The sequence below is a fragment of the Scyliorhinus canicula genome, chromosome 6, assembly GCF_902713615.1.
Source record: "Scyliorhinus canicula chromosome 6, sScyCan1.1, whole genome shotgun sequence".
Lineage (NCBI taxonomy): Eukaryota > Metazoa > Chordata > Chondrichthyes > Carcharhiniformes > Scyliorhinidae > Scyliorhinus > Scyliorhinus canicula.
In genome coordinates this window covers 10,483,118-10,503,293 of record NC_052151.1, presented here as the reverse complement: position 1 = coordinate 10,503,293, position 20,176 = coordinate 10,483,118, and the positions used below count along the sequence as shown (strand labels likewise).

Genomic DNA, 20,176 nt, shown 5'->3' with positions numbered 1-20,176 from the left:
GCAAGCAGGATGCAAAGATGAGCATTGATCCTATCTGTACATACTTACACCATTACATACCGCTAGTCTAGTTTGGATGGTACTGCAGAAGGACTTTCAAGATTGCCATTACCTGTCAGCTCTTCAGACTGCTCGACAGTTAATATTTTATTTTTAAAAAAATATTTTATTGCAGCATTTATAATTTTCACAATTTAACATATAGACATTTCTAAAACAACTGCGCGGGTCGATGCACAAAATGCCCCCTATTAACAACACACAATAAACCACGTACCCCACTTCTCCTGCCCTATCCCCAATTACCGTATACTAAATTCTCTGTCCTTATTTAACATTACCATGCCTCCTATTTTCCTCCCCCCCCCACTTTTTCCCTTTCTCCCCCCTTACTGCTGACATTCAGTTTTTGTTAAAGAAATCGATGAACAGCTGCCAACTCCGGGCAAATCTCTGTATTGATCCTCTTAAAGCAAACTTGAATTTCTCCAGACTGAGAAACCCTACCATATCGCTGACCCACACTCCTTATTTCGGGGGCTCCGGGTCCCTCCATCTCAGCAAGATCCGTCTCTGGGCCACCAGGGAGGAGAAGGCTAGAATATCGGCCGCCCTCCCCCCTTTGCCCCCGGATCGTCCTGATGTGGGGATGCTGGCGTTGGACAGGGTGAGCACAGTAAGAAGTCTTACAACACCAGGTTAAAGTCCAACAGGTTTATTTCAAACACTAGCTTTAGAACATAGAACATAGAACGATACAGCGCAGTACAGGCCCTTCGGCCCTCGATGTTGCACCGACATGGAAAAAACTAAAGGCCATCTAACCTACACTATGCCCTTATCATCCATATGCTTATCCAATAAACTTTTAAATGCCCTCAATGTTGACGAGTTCACTACTGTTGCAGGTAGGGCATTCCACGGCCTCACCACTCTTTGCGTAAAAAACCCACCTCTGACCTCTGTCCTATATCTATTACCCCTCAATTTAAGGCTATGTCCCCTCGTGCTAGCCACCTCCATCCGCGGGAGAAAGCTCTCGCTGTCCACCCTATCTAACCCTCTGATCATTTTGTATGCCTCTATTAGGTCACCTCTTAACCTTCTTCTCTCTAACGAAAACAACCTCAAGTCCATCAGCCTTTCCTCATAAGATTTTCCCTCCATACCAGGCAACATCCTGGTAAATCTCCTCTGCACCCGTTCCAAAGCTTCCACATCCTTCCTATAATGAGGCGACCAGAACTGTACGCAATACTCCAAATGCGGCCGTACTAGAGTTTTGTACAACTGCAACATGACCTCATGGCTCCGGAACTCAATCCCTCTACCAATAAAGGCCATCACACCATAGGCCTTCTTCACAACCCTATCAACCTGGGTGGCAACTTTCAGGGATCTATGTACATGGACACCGAGATCCCTCTGCTCATCCACACTACCAAGAATTTTACCATTAGCCAAATATTCCTCATTCCTGTTATTCTTTCCAAAGTGAATCACCTCACACTTCTCCACATTAAACTCCATTTGCCACCTCTCAGCCCAGCTCTGCAGCTTATCTATGTCCCTCTGTAACCTGCAACATCCTTCCGCACTGTCTACAACTCCACCAACTTTAGTGTCGTCTGCAAATTTACTCACCCATCCTTCTGCGCCCTCCTCTAGGTCATTTATAAAAATGATAAACAGCAACGGCCCCAGAACAGATCCTTGTGGTACGCCACTCGTAACTGAACTCCATTCTGAACATTTCCCATCAACCACCACTCTCTGTCTTCTTTCAACTAGCCAATTTCTGATCCACATCTCTAAATCACCCTCAATCCCCAGCCTCCGTATTTTCTGCAATAGCCGACCGTGGGGAACCTTATCAAACGCTTTACTGAAATCCATATACACCACATCAACTTTCAGAGCACTGCTCCTTCCTCAGGTGAATGAAGAGGTATGTTCCAGAAACATATATATAGACAAAGTCAAAGATGCCAGACAATGCTTAGAATGAGAGCATTTGCAGGTAATTAAATCTTTACAGCGGCAGAGATAGGGGTAACCCCAGGTTAAAGAAGTGTGAATTATCTGAAGCCAGGATAGTTGGTAGGATTTCGCAAGCCCAGGCCAGATGGTGGGGGATGAATGTAATGCGACATGAATCCCAGGTCCCGGTTGAGGCCGCACTCATGTGTGTGGAATTTGGCGATAAGTTTCTGCTCAGCGATTCTGCGTTGTCGCGCGTCCTGAAGGACGCCTTGGAGAATGCTTACCCAGAGATCAGAGGCTGAATGCCCTTGACTGCTGAAGTGTTCCTCGACTGGAAGGGAACATTCCTGCCTGGTGATTGTCGCGCGAAGTCCGTTCATTCGTTGTCGCAGCGCCTGCATGGTCTTCCAATGTACCATGCTTCGGGACATCCTTTCCTGCAGAGTATGAGGTCGACAACATTGGCCGAGTCGCACGAGTATGTACTGCGTACCTGGTGGGTGGTGTTCACACGTGTAATGGTGGTATCCATGTTGATGATCTGGCACGTCTTGCAGAGATTGCCATGGCAGGGTTGTGTGGTGTCGTGGTCTCTGTTCTGAAGGCTGGATAGTTTGCTGCAAACAATGGTTTGTTTGAGGTTGCCCGGTTGTTTGAAGGCATGTCGTGGGGGTGTGGGGATGACCTTGGCAAGAAGTTCATCTTCATCGATAATGTGTTGAAGGCTGTGAAGAAGATGTCGTAGTTTCTGCGCTCAGGGAAAGTACTGGACGATGAAGGGTACTCTGTCGGTTGTGTCCCATGTTTGTCTTCTGAGGAGGTCGGTGCGGTTTTTTGCTGTGGCGCGTTGGAACTGTTGATCGATGAGTCGAGCGCCATATCCCGTTCGTGCAAGGGTATCTTTCAGCGTCTGTAGACGTCTGTTACGCTCCTCCTCGTCTGAGCAGATCCTGTATATATAGAGGGCTTGTCCATAGGTATGGATGGCTTGTCCATACGTGTTTAGGGTGGAAGTTGGAGAAGTGGAGCATCGTGAGGTTATCCGTGGGCTTGCGGTAAAGCGAAGTGATGAGGTGACCGTCCTTGATGGAGACAAGTGTGTCCAAGAATGCAACTGATTTTGGAGAGTAGTCCATGGTGAGTCTGATGAAGGGATGGAACTTATTGATGTCATCGTGAAGTCGTTTCAGTGATTCTTCGCCGTGGGTCCAAAGGAAAAAAATGTCATCGATATATCATCGGTAAGGTTAAGGGGGGGGGGGGTTGTTGGGTTGTTGGGGGTTGTTGGGTTACGGGTACAGGGTGGATACTTGGGGTTTGAGTAGGGTGATCATTGCTCGGCACAACATCGAGGGCCGAAGGGCCTGTTCTGTGCTCTACTGTTCTATGTTCTATATCTGGTGTATAACGTCGGTTGAAGGTCCTGTGTGGTGAGGAGGTCTTGTTCAAACTTGTGCATGACGATGTTGGCATATTGAGATGTGAATTTGGACCCCATGGCTGTTCCGTGCATCTGGATGAAGAACTTGTTGTCGAAGGTGAAGGCGTTGTGATCCAGAATGAAGCGCATGAGTTGCAGAATTGCGCCTGGAGATTGTACTATTTCAAGTGTTGGTAGCCTGTATGCGTTACCGCTAGGGTAAACGCAGTCTCTACAGATCCAGAGTACCCAACACATCAGGTTCTTTACTCAGAGTGTGGTTAAGGTGTGGAATGGACTGCCTGCTGTGATAGTGGAGTCGGACACTTGAGGAACTTTCAAGCGGTTATTGGATAGGCACATGGAGCACACCAGAATGACAGGGAGTAGGATAGCTTGATCTTGGTTTCGGACAATGCTCGGCACAACATCGAGGGCCAAAGGGCCTGTTCTGTGCTGTACTGTTCTATGTTCTATGTTTTCCCCCCAGTTAATTATCCCTGCTCTGGATTGGTCTTTGCCTTTTGGCATGGCCAACCTAAACGTACCACAGAATGGTCATTGTCACCTGAATGCTCAGCAACAGTGAGGCCCGGGTCCCCCCAAATATCTGTTTTCAAGTGTAATTTTTAATAGAGATGGCATTGTACATTAGTCTATTGTGAAGACTAGATGAAATTCCTCTGCCTTTATTATTTCTGAGGATCCAGGTTGGGCCAGGGATGGGAGGTTAAGAGGGCATCGGTGCGGGTCTGTAACTTGAGGTACAGGAGTTCTTGAGATAGATAATTTAGAACAAAATACAGCTGCAAAGTGATCTTTATGAAACTATGTTTATCACAGTAATAGTTTATGATAGTAAAAATGCAAAAATTAAAGGGCATTGTGAAGTGTCAAAGATCTACCATCACCTGTCTGTTAAAGGTGTGATAACAAGTCGATCAGTGCAGCCCAAAAATTCATTCTGATAGATAAATTCCACATCGGTGATCCCGACTCTAATATCTTGTGTTTCATCTCGAAAATAAACTCTGCTTTGTTTCAACCATTCAAAGTCAGTTATTGTTCTAATATGCATTTTGACCTATTGAGAAAAAAATAGAGCAGATCAAAAGTAGAATGTTCACATGTCTGTATGAGTAACAACACCCTAAACCGAAAATAACATCTTAGTGGGTAGGCGTTTTGGGCCTTGTCGACCTTTGGAATGGAGAAGGGTCAGGTCCGAAAGTACTGGCACCATATGGTTTCCTGTTCCCTGTTACTTTTCCTCGCCATAGCCACTTTTCCTTGTTGGTTCAGGGCCAGTAGGCCAGTCTTTCCACGAGGCAGGTAGCCATTAAGCTCATTAAGAGACTTGGGAAAGGCAGGTAAAAGAGGCCGACCAGGATCTCCCATTCAACCTCCAGTTTCCCGATGGCCTGGGGAGCCAGTCCAACTGGCTCAATGAAGTGGGCAGCAAAGACAAGCCTGGGGTTCCAATGCTCAAGGCAGCTCTCCCTGTCTTCTTGATGCATAAGAGCACAAAAAGTAGGAGCAGCAGTTGGCCACTTGGCCCCTTGAGTCTGCTCCACCATTTATTAAGATGATGGCTGATGTGGCAGCACGGTGGCGCAGTGGTTAGCACTGCTGCCTCACGGCACCGAGGTCCCAGGTTCAACCCCGGCTCTGGGTCACTGATTAGGACTGAGTTTAGGAGGAACTTCTTCACCCAAAGGGTTGTGAATCTATGGAATTCCTTGCCCAGTGAAGCAGTTGAGGCTCCTTCATTACATGTTTTTAAGGTAAAGATAGATAGTTTTTTGAAGAATAAAGGGATTAAGGGTTATGGTGTTCGGGCCGGAAAGTGGAGCTGAGTCCACAAAAGATCAGCCATGATCTCATTGAATGGCGGAGCAGGCTCGAGGGGACAGATGGCCTACTCCTGCTCCTAGTTCTTATGTTCTTATGCTAAATTGCCCCTTAAAAATAAGATCGTGGCTGATCTTATTGTGCCCCCAACCCTCTTGTCGTGTTATTCACCCTGGGGTAACACGGACTGCAACTGGATGCAGTTGTACTGGAAAGTAGACACCATACTTAGACGTTAGTTCAATACTTTTTATTAAACTTCTATAGCAGTGCACACAGCTTGCTGAGTTGACACTCTACTAATCTAAGTGTGCTGACTATAACTAACCAGACCAGACTAGCTCTGAGCCACGTGTAGAAGGTGCTAACTGATATATACACCCTGACTGTCGCTACAGTTGTCACCAGTGAAAAGAGGCAGAGTACTGATGCCTTGTGTGTTTTATAGTGGGAAACCCCCCTCTAGTTTCGGGAGCCGTTCAGAGGAGGAGGAGCAGTCTCTGGGTGAGTATAAAAACTCACTTTAACCCGGGGATCGAGGCCTAGTTTCGGGAGCCGTTCAGAGGAGGAAGAGCAGTCTCTGGGTGAGTATAAAAACTCACTTTAACCCGGGGATCGAGGCCTAGTTTCGGGAGCCGTTCAGAGGAGGGGGAGCAGTCTCTGGGTATAAAAACTCACTTTAACCCGGGGATCGAGGCCTAGTTTCGGGAGCCGTTCAGAGGAGGAGGAGCAGTCTCTGGGTGAGTATAAAAACTCACTTTAACCCGGGGATCGAGGCCTAGTTTCGGGAGCCGTTCAGAGGAGGAGGAGCAGTCTCTAGGTGAGTATAAAAACTCACTTTAACCCGGGGAGCGAGGCCTAGTTTCGGGAGCCGTTCAGAGGAGGAGGAGCAGTCTCTGGGTGAGTATAAAAACTCACTATAACCCGGGGATCGAGGCCTAGTTTCGGGAGCCGTTCAGAGGAGGAGGGGCAGTCTCTGGGTGAGTATAAAAACTCACTTTAACCCGGGGAGCGAGGCCTAGTTTCGGGAGCCGTTCAGAGGAGGAGGAGCAGTCTCTGGGTGAGTATAAAAACTCACTTTAACCCGGGGATCGAGGCCTAGTTTCGGGAGCCGTTCAGAGGAGGAGGAGCAGTCTCTGGGTGAGTATAAAAACTCACTTTAACCCGGGGATCGAGGCCTAGTTTCGGGAGCCGTTCAGAGTAGGAGGAGCAGTCTCTGGGTGAGTATAAAAACTCACTTTAACCCGGGGATCGAGGCCTAGTTTCGGGAGCCGTTCAGAGGAGGAGGAGCAGTCTCTGGGTATAAAAACTCACTATAACCCGGGGATCGAGGCCTAGTTTCGGGAGCCGTTCAGAGGAGGAGGAGCAGTCTCTGGGTGAGTATAAAAACTCACTTTAACCCGGGGAGCGAGGCCTAGTTTCGGTAGCCGTTCAGAGGAGGAGGAGCAGTCTCTGGGTGAGTATACAGACCTAACGGTAACTTCCTGTTTTCCACTTTTTTTTTTAAAGTGACGTCAGAGGGAAGCTGTGATCTGATTGGTTGATAACCAATCTGCCCCAAATTTAAAACTCGTAAACTTAAATTAAACAAATTAATTAATTAGAGATGGCTGGTCAGGTGATGTGCTTAAGCTGCTTGATGTGGGAGCTGGCAGATCCCATTGCGAGCTGCAGCGACCACATCTGCAGTAAGTGTTGGCTGCTCGAAGAACTCCGGCTCAGAGTTGATGAGCTGGAGTCTGAGCTTCACACACTGAGGCACATCCGGGAGGGGGAGGCTTACCTGGACACTTTGTTTCAGGAGGCAGTCACACCTGTCAGAGTAAATAGTTTAAATCCTGCCAATGGCCAGGGACAGCAGGGTGTGACTGCAAGTCAGGCAGGTAAAGGGAACCAGCAGTCAGGAACTCAGGAGCCTCAGCCCTTGACCCTGTCGAACAGGTACGAGGCACTTGCTCCCTGTGTGGATGGCGAACAGGGCTGCAGGAAGGATGAGTCAGCTGACCAAGGCACCATGGTTCAGCAGGCCATTCAAGGGGAGGAAGTAAATAGGCAAGTTGTAGTTGTAGGGGATTCTATTATCAGAGGGATAGATAGTATCCTTTGTGAGCAGGATAGAGGGTCCCGCATGTTATGTTGCCTGCCTGGTGCTAGGGTGCGGGACATCTCTGACCGGCTTGAAAGGATATTGGAGAGGGAGGGAGAGGATCCAGTTGTTGTGGTCCATGTCGGTACCAACAACTTAGGCAAGTCTAGGAAAGATGACCTGTTTAGAGATTATAAAGAGTTAGGATTCAAATTAAAAAACAGGTCCTCAAGGGTCATAATCTCCGGATTACTGCCCGAGCCACGTGCAAATTGGCATAGGGAGGCAAGAATAAGGGAAGTTAACACATGGCTGAAAGAGTGGTGTGGGAAAGAGGGGTTCCTTTTCATGGGACACTGGCATCAGTTTTGGGACAGGGGGGATCTATACCGTTGGGATGGTCTCCATCTGAACCGAGCTGGGACCAGTGTTCTGGCGAAAAGAGTAAATAGGGTGGTCAATAGGACTTTAAACTAGAGATTGGGGGGGAAGGGAAAGTCAGGGAACCAAGAGGTGAAGGAATCAGTGGGAAGCGTAGCTGCTTAGGATTACAAAAAATCACGAAAAGACAGAGCTCAGGAGAGGTTACGATAGTCCCCATCTCACAAAATATGACACAGTGTATGGAAAGGCTCAGTAAACCAAGGTCCACCACACTAAGAAAACAAAAAGGGACAGTCAATAGGGAATTAAAGGTGCTATATTTAAATGCCCGCAGTGTACGGAACAAGGTAGATGAGCTTGTGGCCCAGATTGTGACTGGCAGGTATGATGTGGTAGGCATCACAGAGACGTGGTTGCAGGGGGTTCAGGACTGGCAGTTAAACATCCAGGGATTTACAACCTATCGAAAAGACAGAGAGGTGGGTAGAGGGGGCGGGGTTGCCTTGTTAATTAGAAATGAAATTAAATCAATAGCACTAAACGACATAGGGTCAGACGATGTGGAGTCTGTGTGGGTAGAGTTGAGGAACCACAAAGGCAAAAAAACCATAATGGGAGTTATGTACAGGCCTCCTGACAGTGGTCAGGACCAGGGGCACAAAATGCACCCCGAAATAGAAAGGGCATGTCAGAAAGGCAAGGTCACAGTGATCATGGGGGACTTCAATATGCAGGTGGACTGGGTAAATAATGTTGCCAGTGGACCCAAAGAAAGGGAATTCATTGAATGTTTACAGGATGGCTTTTTGGAACAGCTTGTGATGGAGCCCACGAGGGAACAGGCTATTCTGGACTTAGTGTTATGTAATGAGCCAGAATTGATAAAAGATCTTAAAGTAAGGGAACACTTAGGAAGCAGTGATCATAATATGGTAGAATTCAGTCTGCAATTTGAAAGAAGGAAGGTAGAATCAGATGTAAAGGTTTTACAGTTAAATAAAGGTAATTACAGGCGCATGAGGGAGGAACTGACGAAAATCGACTGGAAGCAGAGCCTAGTGGGAAAGACAGTAGAACAGCAATGGCAGGAGTTTCTGGGAGTAATTGAGGACACAGTGCAGAGGTTCATCCCAAAGAAAAGAAAGGTTATCAGAGGGAGGATTAGGCAGCCATGGCTGACAAAGAAAGTCAGGGAATGCATCAAGGCAAAAGAGAGAGCCTATAATGTGGCAAAGAGTAGTGGGAAGTCAGAAGATTGGGAAGGCTACAAAAACAAACAGAGGATAACAAAGAGAGAAATAAGGAAGGAGAGGATCAAATATGAAGGTAGGCTAGCCAGTAACATTAGGAATGATAGTAAAAGTTTCTTTAAATACATTAAAAACAAACGGGAGGCAAAAGTAGACATTGGGCCGCTCCAAAATGACGCTGGTAATCTAGTGATGGGAGACAAGGAAATAGCTGAGGAACTTAATAAGTACTTTGTGTCAGTCTTCACAGTAGAAGACATGAGTAATATCCCAACAATTCAGGAAAGTCAGGGGGCAGAGTTGAATATGGTTGCCATCACAAAGGAGAAGGTGCTAGAGAAACTAAAAGGTCTGAAAATTGATAAATCTCCGGGCCCAGATGGGCTACATCCTAGAGTTCTAAAGGAGATAGCTGAAGAAATAGTGGAGGCGTTAGTTATGATCTTTCAAAAGTCACTGGAATCAGGGAAAGTCCCAGAGGATTGGAAAATCGCTGTTGTAACCCCCCTGTTCAAGAAGGGAACAAGAAAAAAGATGGAAAATTATAGGCCAATTAGCCTAACCTCGGTTGTTGGCAAAATTCTAGAATCCATCGTTAAGGATGAGATTTCTAAATTCTTGGAAGTGCAGGGTCGGATTAGGACAAGTCAACATGGATTTAGTAAGGGGAGGTCGTGCCTGACAAACCTGTTAGAGTTCTTTGAAGAGATAACAAATAGGTTAGACCAAGGAGAGCCAATGGATGTTATCTATCTTGACTTCCAAAAGGCCTTTGACAAGGTGCCTCACGGGAGACTGCTGAGTAAAATAAGGGCCCATGGTATTCGAGGCAAGGTACTAACATGGATTGACGATTGGCTGTCAGACAGAAGGCAGAGAGTTGGGATAAAAGGTTCTTTTTCGGAATGGCAACCGGTGACAAGTGGTGTCCCGCAGGGTTCAGTGTTGGGGCCACAGCTGTTCTCTTTATATATTAACGATCTAGATGATGGGACTGGGGGCAGGTAGTATTGAGGAGGTGGGGAGGCTGCAGAAAGATTTAGACAGTTTAGGAGAATGGTCCAAGAAGTGGCTGATGAAATTCAACGTGGGCAAGTGCGAGGTCTTGCACTTTGGAAAAAAGAATAGAGGCATGGACTATTTTCTAAACGGTGACAAAATTCATAATGCTAAAGTGCAAAGGGACTTGGGAGTCCTAGTCCAGGATTCTCTAAAGGTAAACTTGCAGGTTGAGTCCGTAATTAAGAAAGCAAATGTAATGTTGTCATTTATCTCAAGAGGCTTGGAATATAAAAGCAGGGATGTACTTCTGAGGCTTTATAAAGCACTAGTTAGGCCCCATTTAGAATACTGTGAGCAATTTTGGGCCCCACACCTCAGGAAGGACATACTGGCACTGGAGCGGGTCCAGCGGAGATTCACACGGATGATCCCAGGAATGGCAGGCCTAACATACGATGAACGTCTGAGGATCGTGGGATTATATTCATTGGAGTTTAGGAGGTTGAGGGGAGATCTAATAGAAACTTACAAGATAATGAATGGCTTGGATAGGATGGACGTAGGGAAGTTGTTTCCATTAGCAGGGGAGACTAGGACGCGGGGGCACAGCCTTAGAATAAAAGGGAGTCACTTTAGAACAGAGATGAGGAGAACTTTCTTCAGCCAGAGAGTGGTAGGTCTGTGGAATTCATTGCCACAGAGGGCGGTGGAGGCCGGGACATTGAGTGTCTTTAAGACAGAAATTGATAAATTCTTGATTTCTCGAGGAATTAAGGGCTATGGGGAGAGAGCGGGTAAATGGAGTTGAAATCAACCATGATTGAATGGTGGAGTGGACTCGATGGGCTGAATGGCCTTACTTCCGCTCCTATGTCTTATGGTCTTATGGTCTTATAGTGTTCTGTCTGGTGATTGGTTGTGTTCTGTCCTGTATGTTGATTGGCTGTACTGGGTGCCTGTCACTGCCTGTCTGTATCTCATTATGTGCATGAGTGCATATCATGACACCCTCCATGATCCGGAGTCCCTTGTTGCTCAATAATCTATCTAACCTAGACTTGAATATGTTCAATGTCACAGACTTCATTGCTCGCTGGGGAAGTGACTAATGAGCCTTTGAGACAAAAGTAAGTTCCTCATCTCAATCTTAAATGGGAACCAAGGTCCGATGAAGTTATGACACACACAAAGGACTGAGGACAATTCAGATCCATTCCAGCTCCAATTGCACAAATCACAAAATCCAAGAATGCCCTGAGAATCAGAGAGGCAGTGGACCTGTGAGGAGCAGCTCCGAATAGGAGAGGATAAATTGGCACTGAGGCTTGACACCTGTCTGGGAGTCCGAAAGGCAGTGGAGCTGCGTGAGTGAGCAGCTCCCAAAAAAGACTCTGTTTTTCCCGTTTAATTGTGCCGATATCTCGATTTATGAAACCCCAGATATCGTATGCTTCAAGAATAGCTCTCGCAAAATATTCTGCCACCTTCAAAAATCTATGCAAATGAAATCCCAGCTCTCTCTGTCCCTGCGCAGTCTTTACATTACACCTCACTGGGTTCTCTCTCTCTCTCTGTCGGTTCCTCTGGCCGACCTATGCAAACACGGACAAACTATTTCTGGAGGAGCACGGGGAAAACAATCATCCCCGCACCATATGTCCCGTGCTGGTTATTACACATAGCTTTCTCAGTTCACCGTTGGTTCTTAGTTCTTCTTTGTACCTGCATTTTCATGAAAGGAGACAAGGCACACTGTGGGAACTACCGAGAAATCTCTCTATTCTCCACTGCGAAGACCATCGCCTGAATCCTCGCTAGCCGCCTTTTCCTAGTCTCTGAAGAAACCATTCCAGAAAGCAAGTGTGGCTTCTGATCAAATTGTGGAACAGCAGGTATGATTTTCACTGCTTGGAAACGTCAAGAGAAATGCCAGGAGCAACATCAACTACTCCGCATAACCTTCATCGATCTGACCAAGGATTTTGACTCAGTCACTCAGGAAGTGCTATGGAAGACAATGTCAAAGGCCGGCTGTCCAGAGAAACTCATCAACATCCTCGATCTAGAATGGTAGAACCAATCAAACCTCTCAGAAACACTGCCAATTGTGAAGTCAAAGATGCAGCTCTAGGATGGGACTTATCAGCCACGCAAGGACCCACAGAACAAATGACCAGTAACACAGAGTTTCTAAGCTGGACAATCATACTCGTGAGTGAGTGATCACCAAAGAGGATGGAGTATAAAACTAGTTTGTCTGCTGTGGCTCAGTCAGTAGTACTCTTATCTCTGAGTCTGAAGTTTCTGATTTCAAGACCCATTCCAGCAGTAGGATTCCCCGTTGCGCTGGCAGTGCACCTACACCCACAGGTTTCCCGGCAGCGTGGAGAGGCCACAATAGAAAATCCCATTGGCAGGTGGCGGGAATGGATAATTCCACTGCTGGCGAGGGCACACTGCCCAGGTAAACGTGGCTGGCGGGCCAGAAAATCCCAACCCAGGTCTTCACACAAAACTGAAGGCTGATCCCCCAATACAGTCCTCAGAGAAAGATGCACGTTGGAGGCTCTATCATTTGAATGATTCCAACTGCCTTGTGATGTGGATGTTAAAGACTCCATGGCACTATTTTGAAGAAGAACAAGGGAGTTATCAATGGTATTTATCCCTCAATCAGCATCATAGAAAAACAAATGAACTGGTCACTATCACAGTGCTGTTTGTGGAATTTTGCTGTGTATTAAATGACTACTTTATTTGATCTGTTGGTTGTGGCAGTCACTGTTTACCATTCTAGTAGTTCTCATTTGCACCTTCAGCAGGTTAGCATCCCCTCACATCTTCTCTTACCCTCCTCATTGAATTAGGGTTGGTACTTGGACTTGACGGTAATGGTACAGTGAAGGTAAGTGGATGATCATTTTCCAGATTGTGGTGGAATGCATTTCTTCTGCTAATGACCCATTGTGCCTCATGGATGCCCAACAACTGCTGGACCTGTTTTGAGTGTGTCCATTTTAAGAACAAAGAACAGTGTAACATAGGCACAGGCTTTTCAGCCATCAAAGCCTATGCCAATCATGATGCCTGTCTAAATTAAACCTTCTGTACTTCCAGGTCCATATCCCTCTATTCTCATTGTTTTTATGTATTTGTCAAGCTGCCCCCCCCCCCCCCCCCCCCAAAGAGCTTCTAAACTTTGCCATTACCGTCAAGTCCGAGTACCAAGCTAAACTTTACCACTCACATCTTAATCCTCTGTCCCCCATGTCCAAGCTGGGACAAAGCTTCTGACTATCCACTCTGTTCATGCCACTCATGCCTCTATCAGGTCATCCCTCAACCTCCGTCGCTCCAGTGAAAATTACCCGAGTTTATCCAACCTCGCCTCATAACTAATACCCTCCAGAGCAGGCAACATCCTGGTAAACCACTTCTGTACCCTCGTCAAAGCCTTCATATCCTCTGGTAGTGTGGCCACCAGAATTGTACACCATATTCCAAATGAGACTTAACTAAGGTTTTGTACAGCTGCAGCACAACTTCCAATTTTTATACTCAACCCAGCCGATGAAGGCCAGCATGCCATATGCTATTCTTGACTACCTTTTCCACCTGCGTTGCCACTTATTTGTATACCCAGATCTCTCTGCCTGTCAATACTCCTAAGGGTTCTGCCATTACTGTATATTTCCGACCTGTACTAGACCTTCCAAAGTGCATTACCTCACATTTGTCTGGATTATACTCCATCTGCTATTTCTCCGCCCAAGTCTCAAACCAATTTATATCCTGCTGTATCCTCTGACAATCCTCTTCACTATCCACACTATCCACCAACATTTGTGTCGTCCACAAACTTACTAATCAAACCAGCTACATTTTCCTGCAAATAATTTTGTATATACTATGAACAATAAAGGTCCCAGACCTGATCCCTGCAGAACAGCACCAGTCACAGGCTTCCATTCAGAAAAGCACCCTTCCATTGCTGCCCTCCATCTCCAAAAACCGAGCCAGTTCTGAATCCATTTTGCTAGATCCTGTGTGACTTCACCTTTTGTCTCAGTCTGCCATGAGGGACTTGTCAAAGGCTTTACTGAAGTCCATGTACACAACATCCACTGCCCTCCCCTACACAAAACCACGCTTCTTATCGCTAATACGTCCATTTGTTTCCAAATGTGAGTAAATCCTGTCCCGAAGAATCCTCTCCAATAATTTCCCTACTGTCACAAGGCTCACCAGTCTATAATTTCCTGGATTATCTCTGCTACCTTTCTTAAACACAGGAACCACGTTAGCTATTCTCAAGTCCACTGGGACCTCACCTGTAGCCAATGAGGATACAAAGATTTCTGTCAAGGCCCCAGCAGTTTCCTCCCTTGCCTCCCTCCATTTTCTATCGTAGTAAAGTGATAGTGCCACACAATGGTGGTCCTCAGTGTGAAGATAAACTTAATTTCTTCCTGCAAAAGGACTATGCAGTATTCTCTCTTACCAATACTGTCATGGACAGATCTGTAATGGGTAAGTTGGGGAAGGTAGAAGTTTGCACCTCTGTTCTTAAGCTCAAGCTCTATTCAAGATGTCACAGATATAGGTTGAGAGGTGGTAGATTTAAAACTGAGATGATGAGTGACTACTTCTCACAGAGGGTGGTGAATTTGTGCAACATAGAGCGGTGGAGTCTGAGTCATGAAATAATTTCATAAATATATTTCTGATTAAAAAACGGGTTAAGACTTCCGGTGATGGCGGGCAGGAGGCAGCCGCACATTGGAGGGCTCCAGTTCATTTTCGGGGTTTAATGCCCGGTCCCAGTGGCAACGGAGGAGGCAAAAGCAGGGAGAAGGCACAGTGTAGGGAAATGTCGAAAATAAGTTTTTAAAAAAGGCCGTGAAAAAAGTGTCTGAAAGTCCGTCGGGGAGTGGTCACCGCGAGGTTGGCAAGAAAAGTGGAGGCTGGGGCACCAGAGGAGGCCGCATTGCCCACGTCTGAAGTAATGACTAAGGTGATGGCCGTGGAACTCGAAAGGCAGTTCAGAAAACACATGGAGGTGATGAGGAAGGAGATGGGGTGGTATTGAAAGTGCTGGTGGAGGAGGCGATTGCCCCGGTGAGGGCGGCGGTATTGAGCGCAGTGGTGGAGTGCGGGAACAAGGTGAGGCACTGAAGGAAGTAGAAGAGACATTATTGCAGCACAGTGATCAACTTACCTCAATGGGGAAGGTGATGCGGAAGGTGATAGAGGTCAACAAGTGTCTGTGAGCCAAAATGGACGACTTGGAATCTCAGGATTATGGGTCTGCCTGAAGGAGTGGAAGGCCCAAAGCCGACTAAGTATTTTGCCACGATGTTGGCAAAGCTATTGGGGGAGGGGGATGATCCCTCCCGATATGAACTGGATCGGGCTCATCGGTCGTGGAGGCCTGTTCCAAAGGAGAGTGAGCCGCCATGAGTACTGACTGTGTTTTCGTAGATACAGTGTGAAGGAGAAGGTCCTGTGCTGTGCTGAGCAAAGCAGAAGTGGGTGGTGCAGTGGGCTGGAGCTGGTATACGCATATATCAGGACTTTACGGTGGAGCTGGCGAGGACACAGGCTGCCTTCAACCGGGTGAAGGCACTGTACATCAGTAAGGTGCAGTGCGGCATAGTATAGCCAGCTAAGTTGAGGGTGACCTACAAATCCAAGGACTTTTATTTTGGGATGGCGGAAGCAGCGGAGGAGTTTGCGAAGGCAGAAGGACTGTGGCTGAATTGAGAAATGGTCATGTACCGATGTAGCCTCATGTAACTGTATTTTTTCACTGCATGCTGGTGTATGTCTAAATGAGCCAACGTTGTATATATTTGGACAAGGGAAGAGATGGGACTTTCACTTGCAAGGTTGGTTCTTTGGGGCTTGGGTGTGTATGCGGGGTTTGTGTGCTAAAGGGGATTTCTTAGTTTTCCTGCGACCGGGCAAGGGGGAAAGAGACCCGGGTGGGGGCCTTCACATTGGCCGGTTTACGCCTGCCAGTGAACGGGAGTGAGGTGGGGGGAGGGGCTGCAGCCATCGGAACCTGGCAGAACAGGTTCCGACGAGTCTAGCCGGGGTGGAAAGTTGGGGGGAAGGAATAGCGGTTGGGGGGAGGAGTTTTATAAGAGGAAGTGGAGGGGAGGAGTCGGGGAGGGAGGATTCACAATTCATGGGTGTTATTTACGGTACTCGTTCGGGGATTGGGCGGCATTGAATTATGGGGGGGGGGAGTGTGGACTCTTTCGGTCAATGATGACCATAGGCGATTCCTGATTCCTTTTTATTTCTGTTTTCCTTTGTTTTTCCCACCATGGGAGGGTTTGTTTTATATTGTCAGGTGGGGTGTTGTTTGGGGGTGTGGGAGGATGGGGATTGACTTTGTATTTGTTACCGTTTACTGCTTGTTGGTGGGGTGTAAATTCTGAAGAAAATGTGAAAATGGAGAATAAAAATATTTTACAAAAAATAAAAAACAGGTTAAAGGGATATGGGGAAAAGGCAGGGAGGTGGAAGAGATCAGCCATGATCTGCTTGAATGGCGGAGCATACCCGAAGGGCTGAATTGCCTACTCCTGCTCGTAATTCCTTTGTTCCTATGTTCCTAAATGGTACTTGATGCAAAGTCAATTGTTAAATTTATGTCTGAGATTGATATATTTTTCAACTGAAGGCATTAAAAGATATGGTGCAAAAGAATCAGGCCAAAGGTCAGCTGTGATAATAGTGGAGCAGGCTTGAGAGGCAGGTGGGAAATTGCGGTGCAGCCAAAGTAGGATCCTGGCAGTGGGGAGAGCAAGATATGCAAAACCCCTTGTGGCCGGATCAGAAAATTCCACAGGTGGCCATGGGAAATCTCACGGCAGGAGGGGGCAGGGAAATCCCTGGCGCATCCCTGGCGCATGTTTATACTGAATGAGAAGGATGATGACAATAATAATTTCCTGTGACCTAAATTACTTTGAGCCACAGCATGTCATTATCAATCATTCCCGAGTAACAGAATGTCTGCCAAACATGACGATATAAAAATACAAGTTTAAATGTCATTCATCACTCTGCAAGCTAAAATTCTGAAATAATGGACACTTGGGGATGCCTGAACACCTTTACCCCGCCATGGAATGACAAAAAAATGAAGGAATTAAGACCGATTTAACAGTTGATATAAAGCAACAGCAGCAAAGTGCAACAACAAACTGTAATTAAAACACAATGTACCAAATCATCAAATATGTCCCTCTGGTGAACATGAATGGTAACAAGAGTTTCAAATTGGATTCTTTGAAACGTAGTCAGGTCATGTGTTGTTTGGCTGATGAGGGAGTTCAGAAGTTCCAGGAATTTCTGGTTAGTTGTTTGCATTATTTTTTTACTGTCTTTTGCAAGTTTAATTGCATCCTCTGAATCCCGTGTCCACAGTATCTGGATTGCCAGAATTCCGACCTGTAGGCACAAAATAAGACACAGACTAAATATGTGTTAGTTCCTCGGAGGAGTACAATCAGAATTTGTGGCACCATAGCTTTTTCCTCAAATCCCCCTAAACCTCCCACCCCTCACCTTGAATGTGTGTCCCCTCGTAATTGACCCTTCAACTAAGGGGAACAGCTTCTCCCTATCCACGCTCCTCATAATCTTGTACACCTCGATCAGGTCACCCCTCAGTCTTTCTCAGCGAAAACAACCCAAGCCTATCCAACCTCTCTTCTGTGGTGAATGTAATTCACACTGTAATATATATACCATATTATTGTAAGCGCAGTTGCGTTTCCCGACCACTAGGGGGAGTAGCACTGGGCTCCACCCACAGCTCCTCCCCCTGGACTGCTGTATAAAGATCGATGCCCAGGGCCAGCCGACCAGTTCATCCAGGGTTCATCGTGTTACAGGCTGGCTCTGTTGTAAGTAGATTAAAACCACTGTTCATATCTTAAAGCACGTGTCTCGTGAATTGATGGTCTCATCAATTTAATCTACTTAAGAAACAGTAAGGAACAATCATGGAATCAGCCCTCAAGCCTGAGCAATTAGAACTCAACCCACAGGATGCAGAGGCAAAAGAAATCTTTTTGCATTGGCTCCGATGTTTTAAAGCCTACCTGGCTGAAGCAAGCACAGCTGAAACGACGGAGCAGCAGAAACTTAGCCTACTGCACGAGAGGGTAAGCCACAGAATTTCCACTCAACTAAACTGTACCAGCTCATATACTGAAGCCCTAGCGTTACTCGACAAAATGTATGTGAGGGCTGTAAATGAGGTCTACGCGCGACACGTGTTTACATGTGGCCGGCCATGTGCGGCTCATGGGGGCGGCCATCTTGGCAATCCTCCTCCATGCGGCCGGCCATGTGCGACTCATGGGGGCGGCCATCTTGGGATCCATCCCCTCCAAACTCTGAAACTTACCTCGACAACTACGAACTCAGAGGGCAGTCATCACGGGGCCACTCCAGCACAGCTAATCGAGCCTCCGACTACCCACAACTCAGCGCAGTCACACTGGACCAATCGCACCCAAAGCACCTCCACAACTCGATGGCGACGGTCCAAATCAACGGGTACAGCACGCCGTGCCTTTTCGACTCCGGGAGCACTGAGAGCTTCGTACACCCAGATCTGGTAAGACGCTGTTCACTCCCCATTTTCCCTGCGCGGCAAAAACTATCTCCCTCGCTTCGGGCTACCACTCTGTTCAGATCCAAGGGTGCACCGCCGCGACTCTCACAATCCAAGGCGCTAGCTATTTTAACTTCCAACTCTACGTCCTGCCCGAACTCTGCATTGGGACTCGATTTTCAATGTAATCTCAAGAGCCTCACCCTCAGTTTCGGCGGACCCCTACCCCCCACTTACTATCTGCAGCCTAGCCACGTTGCGAATCTCCCTCCCTCCTCTCTTTGCCAACCTCACCCCGGACTGTAAACCCGTAGCCACTCGCAGCAGGCGATACAGCCTGCAGGACAGGGTGTTCATCCGATCGGAGGTCCAAAGGCTCCTCAGTGAGGGGAGCATAGAGGCCAGCAACAGCCCCTGGCGAGCTCAGGTGGTGGTCGTCAAGACCGGGGAAAAATTCCGCATGGTTGTAGACTATAGTCAGACCATTAATAGGTTTACGCTCCTCGACGCGTACCCCCTCCCCAGGATTGCAGACATGGTTAACCAGATCGGCCAGTATCGGATTTTTTCCACGGTGGATCTGAAGTCTGCATACCACCAGCTCCCAATCCGCCCGGAGGACCGCCACTACACGGCATTCGAGGCCGATGACCGCCTCTTCCATTTCCTCCGGGTTCCCTTCGGCATCACAAATGGGGTTTCGGTGTTCCAACGAGCAATGGACCGAATGGTGGACCAGTACGGGCTGCGGGCCACGTTCCCGTACTTGGATAATGTTACCATCTGCGGCAATGACCAGCAGGCCCATGACGTCAACCTCTACCATTTTCACCAGACGGCTCAGAAACTAAATCTAACATATAACATATAACGTTTTCCGCACGACCAGACTAGCCATCCTCGGCTATGTCGTGGAAAACGGAGTCCTGGGCCCCGATCTCTTAGAACTCCCTCACCCTCATTGTCCCAAGCCCCTCAAACGGTGCTTGGAATTTTTTTCCAATTACGCCCAGTGGGTCCCTCAATATGCGGACAAAACCCGCCCACTCTTTAAGGCCACACTATTTCCCATGTCAGCTGAGGCGCGCAAGGCCTTCAACTGCTTCAAGGAAGACATCGCCAAAGCGGCCATGCGGGCGGTGGATGAATCCACTCCCTTTCAGGTAGAGAGCGACGCCTCAGAGGTAGCTCTTGCAGCCAGATTAAATCAGGCAGGGAGACCAGTCACATTTTTCTCACGAACCTCCTCTGTTTTGGAACTCCGACACTCGGCAGTCGAAAAGGAAGCACAAGCCATTGTGGAGGCTTTTCGTCACTGGAAGCACTACCTCGCAGGTAGGAGGTTCACCCTCAACACCGACCAAAGATCGGTTGCCTTCATGTTCGACAACTCGCAAAGGTGCAAAATGGAAGATTGCAAGGAATGCAGGGAAAATGGACATGTTGTAAAAAGCAAGCAGCTTGCAAAGCGCTTGTATATTAGGACTGCTGCAGAAACCAGTTTTGGCTGTTGCAGAAACCAGACAGCACTATGAAAAGAAAACAGTTAACATATTAATGAG

General features: G+C 47.3%; 1 protein-coding gene across 6 annotated transcripts in view; it reads right to left on the bottom strand.

The window, feature by feature from the left end:
* The window catches only part of LOC119966976 (dynein heavy chain 8, axonemal-like), a 1,648,910-nt gene that overhangs the window by 601,216 nt on the left and 1,027,518 nt on the right, over positions 1-20,176 (bottom strand). For all 6 annotated transcript variants that reach the window (XM_038798944.1, XM_038798946.1, XM_038798947.1 and 3 more), the window contains 2 exons: positions 17,216-17,440; positions 4,315-4,487 (listed from right to left, as the gene is read on the bottom strand). In XM_038798944.1, coding sequence (XP_038654872.1) covers positions 4,315-4,487; positions 17,216-17,440 — 398 coding nt within the window. The remainder of the gene's footprint in view (positions 1-4,314; positions 4,488-17,215; positions 17,441-20,176) is intronic.